General features: G+C 34.4%; 1 protein-coding gene across 1 annotated transcript in view; it reads right to left on the bottom strand.

Annotated features, from left to right (window-relative positions):
- LOC121297721 (contactin-4-like) overlaps positions 1 to 12302 on the bottom strand; it is a 74397-nt gene that overhangs the window by 3286 nt on the left and 58809 nt on the right. Inside the window, exons 12-21 of the mRNA XM_041224171.1 lie at positions 10522 to 10649; positions 9629 to 9804; positions 8838 to 8955; positions 7838 to 7996; positions 6573 to 6722; positions 5755 to 5825; positions 4624 to 4858; positions 3901 to 4016; positions 1949 to 2123; positions 1308 to 1420 (exon numbers count right to left, since the gene is read on the bottom strand). Coding sequence (XP_041080105.1) covers positions 1308 to 1420; positions 1949 to 2123; positions 3901 to 4016; positions 4624 to 4858; positions 5755 to 5825; positions 6573 to 6722; positions 7838 to 7996; positions 8838 to 8955; positions 9629 to 9804; positions 10522 to 10649 — 1441 coding nt within the window. The remainder of the gene's footprint in view (positions 1 to 1307; positions 1421 to 1948; positions 2124 to 3900; positions 4017 to 4623; positions 4859 to 5754; positions 5826 to 6572; positions 6723 to 7837; positions 7997 to 8837; positions 8956 to 9628; positions 9805 to 10521; positions 10650 to 12302) is intronic.

The following is a 12302-nucleotide window of genomic DNA, read 5'->3' as shown; positions in this document are numbered from 1 at the left end:
CACAGGCACTGTCTTCAATTCCCTCATTCCTGAAAACTGTGCACCCATGAAGGTTCCACCTACTCAAAGGTCTGTTTTTCGTAAATACGAAATAAAACTAAATGCAACATATACAACTAAATAAAACAAAATGAAGATATAAAACAAAATAAAATGAAAATTATGAAGCAAACATAGAATGACATTTTTAAATTGGGAGTTTTATGCAAAAGATACTTGCAATCATAGTTGTCATGACTCAGCCGTTACCATAGCCACGGTCTGAAGGGAAACGGAAGCTCTGACTAGCACTTGCACAGAAGTATAATTTGCAGTGAGTCATTTGGGAATTAAAATTGTGATGGAAGAGAAGAGAAATTTATTTCTAAAATGCCTAAACCGCGCATAACAATTAAACAACACTGCAAAGAATATCTCCTGACTTCTCTTTGCCAACTGTTTAATCCACTGGAGATAGCCACTTAGGCATCAGTGGATACAAATATGTTGAAAGAATCTATTGTGAACATGCCTCTGCTCAGGGAAGTGGAAATGAATGATTTTGTGTTGTGGTACATGAAACTAAGCGACCATGTGACAGATGCAGTTCAGAATAATTTTGATAGCTCTGAAGATATTGTTCACATGCTGTTTGGGCTGAGATGCCAGAATACCAGCTCATGTCTCACATGCCCTGTGGTTTGACTGTGAACCTTTTTTTTCCAAAGTATTTACTGATTGTAAGTGACATTTGACAGAGTATAACAAAACATAGAGTTCTGTTGTATGCTTGTGCTTAATTCTTAACTGAAGATTGAAGCTCCTTATGAATACATGCTGAAATTAAATTTAATTAAAAATAGTGGGGGACTTAATTTACGTTACCATTACTGCCTCTAATGAGAAAGTATGGCAACTAAATTTTTCTGTTTATGTCAAAATAATAATACAAAAATGGATGATGTTTAAAGAAAAATGAGTTTATAGTTAAATAATGATGTATACTTTATTTTTATTTATATACATATGAGTTAATTTATTAATGTGTATCCGTAATTATATTTGTGAAAAATAAAATGAAAAATTATTACAAAAAATAATGATATCCAACACCACCATCACCACGCCTCCATATCCTGTGAAAAACACTTAATTATTTAAACTGTGTTTGAGAAAATATAGACTAAGTCAATAACCCTTTTTGACAACTTTTAGAATATGAAAACTATTGAGAACTATGTTTTATCAGCTTGGAAATTTACTGTACAATGAAGCTGACAGCAGTTGGTATTCCTTTGTGTGAAGCATATGCCTACCATTCAACTCACCTTGTATCCAATAACCTCTGACTCATTTTCCATTGCTTTTACATGCTCCCAGTTCAAGAAGATCTTTGAATTAGTCAAGTTACACTGAATCTTTCCAGGAGGTTGACTGGGTGCTAAAATAAAAACCAAACAGATACATGTTACAATTAAATCGATATCATGTTCTATGTTTCAAAATATGCTTTTGTTTTTGTTCTGAAATATGTAGTTGCATTTTTGATGTAAAGAACTTGTTAAAAATAAAAATAAACGCTAAATCTTACATTTCTGAATTTCTAAACTAAAATGGAACACTGCATCAACAAGTTCAACTACAATTCTGATGCTTTGTTTATTATGTAGATGTGAATGACATGCTCCCTTCAATGACAACAATAAGCTTATAAGCAGAGTCTCCTCGGAACAGTACAAAACAGAATAAATTTGGTTGTGGCATTTGTGTGTGTGTGCTTTGTAACCATAAAATTGCTGATGGGTAATTATCCTAGCTTTTAATTCCATTCATAGATAGTTGTAGAGTATTAATACAAAACAACACATTTACAATTGATATATTTTTCAACAATGCCACTAAGGAATTTCCATTCATTTGCTATGCTGTACTTCCTTTCTACTGAGCAAAGGAACAGATAGATACATACGTGGCTTTTTTGTGGTGACGTTTACTGGAGCACTTGGAGGCCCTGTCCCAGCACTGTTATAAGCCTTGACTTCTATAAAATACAGTGTGCTTCCCTTTAGGCCTGTAATATTTGCTGTTGCTTCTGTTGATCTCACTTTCTGTTGTTGTAGTTCTTCGTTTTCCCAGTATACAACCTGAATATTAAAATGTAAAGAAACATTAGTACTGTATGTATCATTGCTGTATTCCTTTCTAAATCCATGCCATCCCACACTTCAGTGGAAAACAACCAGAATATATATATATATATATATATATATATATATATATATATATATATATATATATATATATATATATATATATATACAGTACTGTGCAAAAGTTTTAGGCAGGTGTGAAAAAATGTTGTAAAGTAAGAATGCTTTCAAAAATAGACATGTTAATAGTTTATATTTATCAATTAACAAAATGCAAAGTGAGTGAACAGAAGAAAAATCTACATCAAATCAATATTTGGTGTGACCACCCTTTGCCTTCAAAACAGCATCAATTCTTCTAGGTACACTTGCACGCAGTTTTTGAAGGAACTCGGGAGGTAGGTTGGCCTAAACATCTTGGAGAACTAACCACAGTTCTTCTGTGGATTTAGGCAGCTTCAGTTGCTTCTCTCTCTTCCTGTGTTTCCAAGCATAGATGAGTCGCTTGGCCTTGTTTCCATGTCAGAGGTATGGCTTTTTGTCTGCAAGTCTTCCATGAAGGCCACTTCCGACCAGACTTCTCTGGACAGTAGATGGGTGTACCAGGGTGTACCAGGGTTCCACTGTTTTCTGCCAATTCTGAGCTGATGGCATTGCTGGACATCTTCCGATTGCGAAGCGAAGTAAGCATGATGTGTCTTTCATCTGCTGCAGTAAGTTTCCTTGGCTGACCACTGCATCTACAGTCCTCAACGTTGCCCAGTTCTTTGTGCTTCTTCAAAAGAGCTTGGACAGCACATCTGGAAACCCCTGTCTGCCTTGAAATTCCTGCCTGGGAGAGACCTTGCTGATGCAGTATAACTACCTTGTGTCTTGTCATGGTGTATGACTTTTGACAGTAAACTGTCTTCAGCAATCTCACCTTGTTAGCTGAGTTTGGCTGTTCCTCAACCAGTTTTATTCCTGTTACACAGCTGTTTCTGTTTCAGTTAATGATTGTGTATCAACCTACTTATTGAATTGATGATCATTAGCACCTGTTTGTTATAATTGTTTAATCATACTCCTGACTATATGGCTACAAAATCCCTGACTTTGTGCAAGTGTACCTAGAAGAACTGATGCTGTTTTGATTTAGTTAATTGATAAATATAATCTATTAACATGTCTATTTTGTCTACTTTACAGCATTTTTTCACACCTGCCTAAAACTTTTGCACAGTACTGTATGTGTGTATGTATGTATGTATGTATGTATGTGTATGTGTGTGTATATATATATATATATATATATATATATATATATATATATATATATATATATATAATTTATATTATCTTCCAGTGGACAGTTATAGCAAAGGGGGAAAAAAGACAATAAAAGTAATATCTTTATTTCATATCTTGAAGATTTAAAGATATGAAATAGAGGCTTATTGCTATTATTGAGAACCCTCTGTGGATGTGGAGCTGCTGTTGTTTTTTTGCCCTTTGCTGTGGCTGTCCACTGGAGGAGATTTTTGTACGCAGTTGCCCCAAGACAAAGCACCCCATGCTTGAAAAGTTTTTTCGAACACTTTTGTAGCGCTAACATTCGTATTGTTATAATACACACACACACACACACAAACTTATTTGTGTATTTATTTATTTAGGCCAACATAAAAAGAGAAAATTTCCAAAACTAAGCAGGCAAAAAGAATTACACTGTACAGACAACCTTTTTACCATGTAAGAAATAATCTCATTGTCAAGCAAATGACATGCATACCTCATAACCTAGAATCCTTTCACTGCTCATTTCCCATGGCACAGAATTCCAGTATACTTCAATTTCAGTAGCAGACAAACTTCTTGCCAATACTCTGGTTGGTGCCATGCTTGGCTCTAGATTGACCAAAGGGTAAGATTTGGTGTTCAAAAGTAAACAAGGGATACATTAACCCTCAAAAAATATATGAATACAGTGTTTTTTTTTTTTGTAATGTTGCCTGATAAAAGCAAATCAAGTATGCTACTGAACTCAGAATGGGGTGAATATACAAGTTTCCATGAAGAAACATCACATAATGATGTGAAAAACACAAAACAAAAAGCTGTGGGCAGAGACTGTAGACTCTCCGTTTATGTTATGTTTGTTTGTTTGTATTTTTTTTTTTTTTTTTTTACAGCCTACTTTGAAATTAATATTATTATATCTAATTATTAATTATTTTCTGCTGACTATAGACGAAACAAATCCTGCATACTAATAGTAAAACAAGAGATGCATCACTTCCATTGACTTTGTGTGTGTTACTATCTTTGAAGTGTATTTTATTACGGAAGCAAATCTAAGGCTGTAAAAAAGTGTCTGGAGTAATACTAACAACAGAGCATGGGTAAACAGAATAATCAGATTGTCTAGGGACATTCAAAGTGTTTAACTAAGAGCTAATTGATAATTACATCTAATAAACTAAGGGTTTATTTACAAATACATTCATACACATACCCTCTTCCGCTGAATAGACAGTGGTAACCTGACTGAATGGCCCTTCTCCAATAATATTGTAGACACCAACTCTGACTTCAAACAGAGAAAGTGGTGGAATGCTTTCATTTTTAAAGACATATCTTGCTGCTTCAGCTGATGCCACCACTGTTTGCATCCATGTAGTTGTACCAGCTGGTCGAAAAGCAACGACATACCCAAATCCTTCACCATTCTGGAATTCTTCAGGAATAGGCTTTGTGTGAAAAAATGTCAAAATGGTGAAAATATGTAAGGTAACACATCAAATGCAGAAGTGCTTTGAAAAGATTTTGTACTGCCTTCATCTTTGTTTAAAGACAAATCATACGGTTCAGTTTAATTGCCGTCATCAGATCAGATATCCATTACAAAGCTAATGGTAATAAGCAAAAAAGTAAGAAATGAATATCTGAAGATCTTTTATCGATAATTTCAAAAAGAAAATCCTAAACTTAGATCTCCAGGTGTAAAGAATAATGTATGATTTCTGAGACAGTTACTTTGACTTTAAAGGAAATTTTCTAATTTTCTAAGGAATCTATCTGCACTTTCTGGAAATACATTTGGTAAAAGACTGCTTTTATTGTTCAAAAGCACCTTGAACCTTACATAAAAAATTCTCTTTCAGAATTTCATGCACTTCATTCGATATTCAAAGTCATAATTTTTTACTTATGCACTTTGCACTTTTTTTGTAAAGGCCACTGTTTCATATTGGGCATCTTTTCCTTAATTAAAAATTTTCAATTAAAAAGGTTTCATCATTAACAAATGATGCTCCTCTGGGCGTTTGTCAGAAGATTACAACAGACTGACTGCAATGTCTTTATAATAAACAGAACATGGAAATATATAAATGAAATATAAAACAGAATATATTCTCCAGCTGTCACATTGGCAAGGTTTTGTTTTTTAGGATTTAGGATTCAAACAGGAAGTGGGTGTAGGAATCGCTTCAAAATAGCATTTCTGGCACTTATTTGCTCTAAACGTTTTTATACAGAATCTAAGTAGAAATGTACTCTTCACTGAATGTGGGCTTACTGTTCTCTTTGCAGGTGAAATAACTCCGCACAAAAGTGATTATACAAGTAGACACTGTTACCGTACCTCCCATGTGATGACAAGTTCAGACCGACAGCCTCCACCCCCACTCACATTAGCTGGTGCCACCTCGGGGACTGTGTATTTTCAAAATAAATACATTCATTAATAAACGATAATAAACTTGAATTATTTTTGCTGATTACTCTTCCTAAGAAAACATGTACAGTAGTAGTGATGTATAGTCTTCTAAACTGTGAGATACACTTAAAGACAGGACTAAACAGAACATAGGAATTGAAATTGCCTGACGACATAGGAGAGTATTGCTCCAGGGAAATAATTTAATTTGGGGTTATGATAAGAGGTTGACGCTTGGGATAAGGGAATGATTATATACGGGTGTTTGGGGTTAGCCCAGGCAGAGCAGAGCTAGTTGCAAGCTTCTGGTATGCTATTAGAGTGGGCCGGTACATTGTAAACGTTTAATGGCAATAAATGCTTCTTTGTACCTGAGTAATGCGGTCTGGGGAGTCTCGGGTGGGGTCAGCCGATGGGAAACGCTACAGTACTTTCTGACCTGGTGCATTAAGCAGTATAGTCCGAATGCATTGTGAACTGAATAATTTTATTTTAAAGGTGGCAATAATAAATTATGTTGACACAAATAAATGGCCAAATAAAATCCATCCCCCTTCCCACTTTTTAATATTTAAAAATCAACAAAAATCTCACCTTTGCTTGGTTAATTAATCACTGTAACATCGATTTTAGTCAAAGTCAGATGACATGTATTGCTTATTGTTTCTGTGCAGTCCTGTTTGGTATGTTGCTTGCAGTGTAATATATGTTTTTTCACCCTGTGTGTTACACAACGCACATACCTGCTGTTTTGGTTTTGAATTGGTTGGATGGTGCACTTGGCTCCCCAACCCCAACACTGTTGCTCGCCACCACTCGGCATTCATAATCCACCCAAGGGTTTAAATCTACTACTGTTGTTCTGAACATATTTCCAGGTATGACTTCAGGAACTATGATTTAAAAAACAAAAACAAAACTTGGCTATGTATATTTTCTTCCAGGTATTCTGTTAAAAAGGTGTAAAGTAATCTTTATAGAACATATTGCTAACAAAAAGCCAATTGCTCAATGAAAAAAAATGGAATTGCAGCATACTGTAAATACACCACACACACACACACACACACACACATATATATTAGGGCTGTCAATAGCAGTTAACTTCTGCGATTAACAAGTTCATTTTTTTAATGCACGTTAAACACGCATTTGTCTTTATTATTTCTTGACATTTACTTTTTCTTAAATGTACTTTTTGTATTAAATCACCAGCTTGTAATTTGTTTGTGTGCTGCGCTGATTGCTTCCTGACCTGGTAACAGATGGACGGGGAAGTGTGTGTAGGAAAAAAAAACTCCTGCTTTTTCTGTCACAGCTGATACTTTTCTGTAAGGCGATGTAACAAAAGAATCATAGACTGTTTTATACCAAATATTCCTCTATTAGTGAAATTCAACTCCTATTGCAGGTACTTTATTAAATACATACGTATATATTTACAAATCAGTGAATCTAAATGTTTTTGGTATATTAATGCTGACAGTCTATTACTGGGACCTGAGAATTTATCAGTTCTTCTCAAGCTGACAAATACTGTGTCGCCAAAAGAAATAATATTTATGTATACTAATTTGTACGTGTGTATTAATGTATAGTTTTGAATGCTGTTTAAATTACATTAAAACACTAAATGCTCATACCTACAGATTGATTACAGATTTATACAAAGCATATAGAAATTTATCAGTGTTCTATAATAAGCCAGGATGCCAGCACAACAAAATGAAACAACGCCTAGGATCTGTCTAATGACTAATGAAGAATAATAATAATAATAATAATAATAACAATAATAATAACAATAATAATAATAATAATAATAATAATAATAATAATAATAATAATAATAATAATAATGACATGGATGCAGAAATTGTATCAATTTTAAAACCAAGATTAACACATTTTAATCGTGAATTAATTAAATTTAAATGTAATTGCTTAACAGCCCTAATCTATATAAACCCCCTGTTTACATTGGTTTTGATATATTTGAGGTCTTTACCTGTTTTAACAGCTTGCCATCCTATTGAAAACTGTGTCCTGGCCTGCATAGTATAAGTTGTAATGGGGCTTCCATTGTCAGAGCCAGGCCTCCAGGATAGCTGGGCTGCAGTATCTGAAATCTCCAGCACTTGGAGGTTTTCTGGAGGACCTGGTGGACCTGAAATGGAAAATGAAAGCACATACAGATTTCAGTCTGGATCATTACCCAATAGGAAGCTAAAGACTTTCTTTACTGATTTATTATTATTATTATTATTATTATTATTATTATTATTTTGGACAGAATATTGTGTGTGTGGGAATGCAAGGTTGGCAGGGAAGGGGTTAAAACTATCCTTGCCAGCAAACACAGGTGTGGCCATTCCCCAATTAGGTAATTGATGCTAATTGGAAAGTGGCCACATTTATTTAAGGGAGGAGAAATACCTCCTGTGGGAGAAAGAGGTGTGTGTGTGTGTCTATTCAGTGAAGGTGAAGGTGATAGCTGATGCTATCCTGTCACAGAAAGGTGTTGTCATGAGAAATAAATGGTTGATTCAGTATCTGTCAATGCTTATTGCCACAACTGCATATTGAGCAACATTAGTTGATATGAAACATTTAGGCATAATTTGTATTATTTGTTGTTTTTAGTGATAAGAGCAAAAATAGCTACTGGGGAATACTGCAGTGAAATACAGTAAATATAGTTACTGTACAACTATCATAAAACTAATCCAAACTGATTGATAAGCAACAAAGCAGCAAAACTGGTATTATTAATCAGTTGAGGGTACCTGAATTCACACCCTTGCTTCAGAATATAGGCTTCTTGAATGGGTTTACATTTGAATATTCTTTGTTGAAATAGTACTTTTGGGGAAACAATGATTTTTAATTTTTAAAAGAGGGTATATGTTTGCATTCCATAGTATAGGCTGACAAGTGAATAACCATGAAATTAAACAAGCTTTAACACAACCAAATCATTTTAAACAGACAATATTCCACGACTGTACCTCTAACAATTAGGTCTGCAGCTGCTGACACGGTATCCACAACTGTATGCACCATACAGACATATTTCCCAGCATTATTCAGTTGAATGTTTCTGATCATCAGATCACCAGCTGAACTCTACAAGGAAATTCAATATAAAACGTCACTCGACAGAACAATTTGTGGAACACATTAAAACACATGTATAAGAAATGTATACAGCTGTCACTGGATTACTCACAATCCCTAACATTTAAGATACCATACATATGAGCATTTTCCAAATCCCAAATGAAACTTTCAAGGTACAGCTACTATGGCTGTCAGTGATAGATATTTCCAATGGAACCAATTCCTCATCATAGTATGAATCACATAATGGATGAGTAGTTAACATTATTTTCTGTCACCAACACATTACTCTACAATCCATGTCCAGCAGGGACATATTGGGGTTACTATCATTTCTTTACGCATGGCCCATTTCATGGTTTCCAGACACCCATCCTTTTGGCTGCTCATGTGGCAGACTTACACTATTGATCTTTGAATTCAATAATGTTACTCTCCTCAATCATTCCAAGACGAAAAGCCCCCATACAGTGTAGAAAATCTGATATTTTTCTTTTCATCAGAGCTAAAAAAACAAACAATTCCCACAGTAGTAAATTTTAAGAAATGCCGAGACTCCAGCAAGGTTGTTTGAACCAAATACTGTAAGTTTCCACATTCAATCCTGCTGGATTCAATCAACATATTATCAATGCTAGTGTCACAGTGGTCTTATCTGGGATTGGCTTTAAATACTTACTCCTCCAATTTTTTCATAGTGGTCCCCTTGTCGGTTAAAATCTATTAGCTTCCCATTAAAAAACCATTTGAACGTGACATCCAGTGTTGAATCTTTGGACACTTCGCATGGTAGAACAATGCTTTCCCCTACAGTTGCATCAATGCTTAAAGGTGGCAAAGTAATCTTTGTTGGATCTGTGAAAAAAAAACCAAAAGGAAACAGTTGAGATTTACTGTAATTAACAGTAAAAGAAAAATTGACAATGATGGTAAGGTGAGAACCTTATCATGTTTGTGTAATTTGATTTTGATTACAGAAAGCGATACAATTACAATATGCTCTTCGTTAAATTACCAGTGCTTTTTTTCTAAGTGGTTTTCATTGTAACACATAATATGAATGTAGAAGAGAAAGTTTTGATACTCTTTCCAGTGACAAAATGCTGAACTAGCTTATAATAATAAAAGCAATACTACGACTACGACTACTACTAATATCTTTATGGGGAATAAATAACATCCATATGGCATATTCAGCAAAGGTATATAAGAACTGGAAAATATATTTTTCACTTCTCATAAAAATAGCAGTTCTTCAACATAATCTGCACACTTTTAAAGTTATTAATAGTAATGAACAAAGCATGTCTATTTTTAAAGTAAGCATTTCATGTATTACTTTAGAGTGATACTACATAAACTTTTTTTCAGTAGGTGCCAAATGATTTTCTTGGACATAGCTACACGACCAATAACTCAAAGCTGACAAAAGCCTAGAATGAGTTATGCTACTGTCAGACAACTAGGAACATAAAACAACTATATATTTCATTATCAATTTCATGCTTGGGTTGTTTATTTATTTCAACACCATCTTGAAAATACCTTAAAATCACACTTCTAAAGACTTACCTTTTACCACCAAGCTTCCTGTGCTGCTTGACTTTCCAAATGCATTTCTCGCTACACATGTATACCTTCCGCCATCTAATTTGGTTATATTGCTGATTCGAAGGCTCCCATCCTCAAGAAATGTTATCCTGGAGACAAACAGATTTTACAGTGAACAGGCCACAGATCACCAAATACATATGCAAGTGCACTGAACTTTTACAATTCAGTTCAACAGATGTTCAATACCAATTATCTTTTATATGTGTAGAGTCAGGTACGTACTTTAATGATATATGATTTCAAAATGCTTGAGAAGGATGGACAGTTCTATGTGTAATCAGTCATGTTCAGTATATTTGGCTGAAAACCATTACATGTCAGTACCATACTCTAGCCTTTCCAAAGATACTTGAACTGATCTAGCAGGTGTCAGTATATGAAAAAGTATGTCATTTGATCTTCAGCATCCAGAATGGAATCTCATAACAAATGCAAAGTTTAATAAAGTAAGGTTTGGGCAAACAAATATGCAGGTGCTTTCTCTTTATCCCTGTTGACAGGACATCTCAACAGATGATGCTCAGATATTTATGATTCTTTTAGTTCATAAAAGTTCCCAGCACAACAGAGAGGATGATGGGAGTAAACCAGCAACCACACAGTCTGCAAGCGATGGTTTAACTGATCTGCTTGCACAAGCTTGAAACCTCAGCAGAATCAACATACATACCTTTTTTTTTAGCTAGCCAAGTAAATGCTTGTCATACCAATAACCACCTTTTGGTGATCAGTCACACAATTTTCTTGAAATGGCCCAAACACATTCTATATATTTAAACCTTTTAAAAGAAGCACTCGTTTTTATATTTGTTGCTACTAATTATCATGTATTTACCTCTGATGTGTATATTTACAGCAGGACCATGGATGGATTATATTATGTCATTTAAATACATTCAAGACAATAATCTACTTTATTTGCATATTTCAAATAATCCTTGTGATTAAGTATAATTGTTGGGCTGATACAGTCAGTTTATTAGTTACTGTTTCGTAGTTATTATTTCATTGAGGTTTTTGTTCCTTAAAAGGCTTAACTGGCTGAATACATATCAGATCACAAAATGAGTGGGAGAGGAAAGGTGCAGTCTGAAAAGGTACAATACAAATTGGAATGACTTTATGACTGAAGCCTTTTCTCCAAGTCTCTGTGATTACATCAGCGTAATAAAAGGCACATAACCCATTCCTGAATGTTATAGAACAGAAAAAAGGGGATCTCACAGACAAACAGGCATGGATTTATTGGATTTCCATTTTGGCCTTCACCATTATAGGCTTTTATATAGGCTAAACTATGACCACTGACTAACAAAAACTAAATAAAATGCATTTAATCCTTTTTTTTTTTTGGAAATGAATGGCAACAGTCGAATAGACCTCAACATCCACACCCAGTTGGTCACCAGAAATAATGTCTTATTTTATTGGTAAAGAATTACTATACAAAAGCATGGTGCAATATACACTGTATCTATATTGCAGGGATACACATAAAACTTTATTGGATACCATTAGCAAGTTTGGGTCAAACGTAAGTGTCAATTATAAGCAGAAACAGACTATCTGTCCAATCCATGTGGGAGTTCCAATCCATAGAGGAAACTAAAGTCTCAAATAGAAAAGATGAATTGAATCATTACTAGAAAAAATATTGCCCCTAGTACCAAGTACTGAAAGGGTGACCTTGTCTTTTCTGTAAATCAAACCTCTGCTGGTTGTTTCACTACTGTACTACA

Source organism: Polyodon spathula, chromosome 23, assembly GCF_017654505.1.
Source record: "Polyodon spathula isolate WHYD16114869_AA chromosome 23, ASM1765450v1, whole genome shotgun sequence".
NCBI lineage: Eukaryota > Metazoa > Chordata > Actinopteri > Acipenseriformes > Polyodontidae > Polyodon > Polyodon spathula.
Note: the sequence above shows the minus strand (reverse complement) of the source record. Positions and strands in the feature narration are given on the sequence as shown.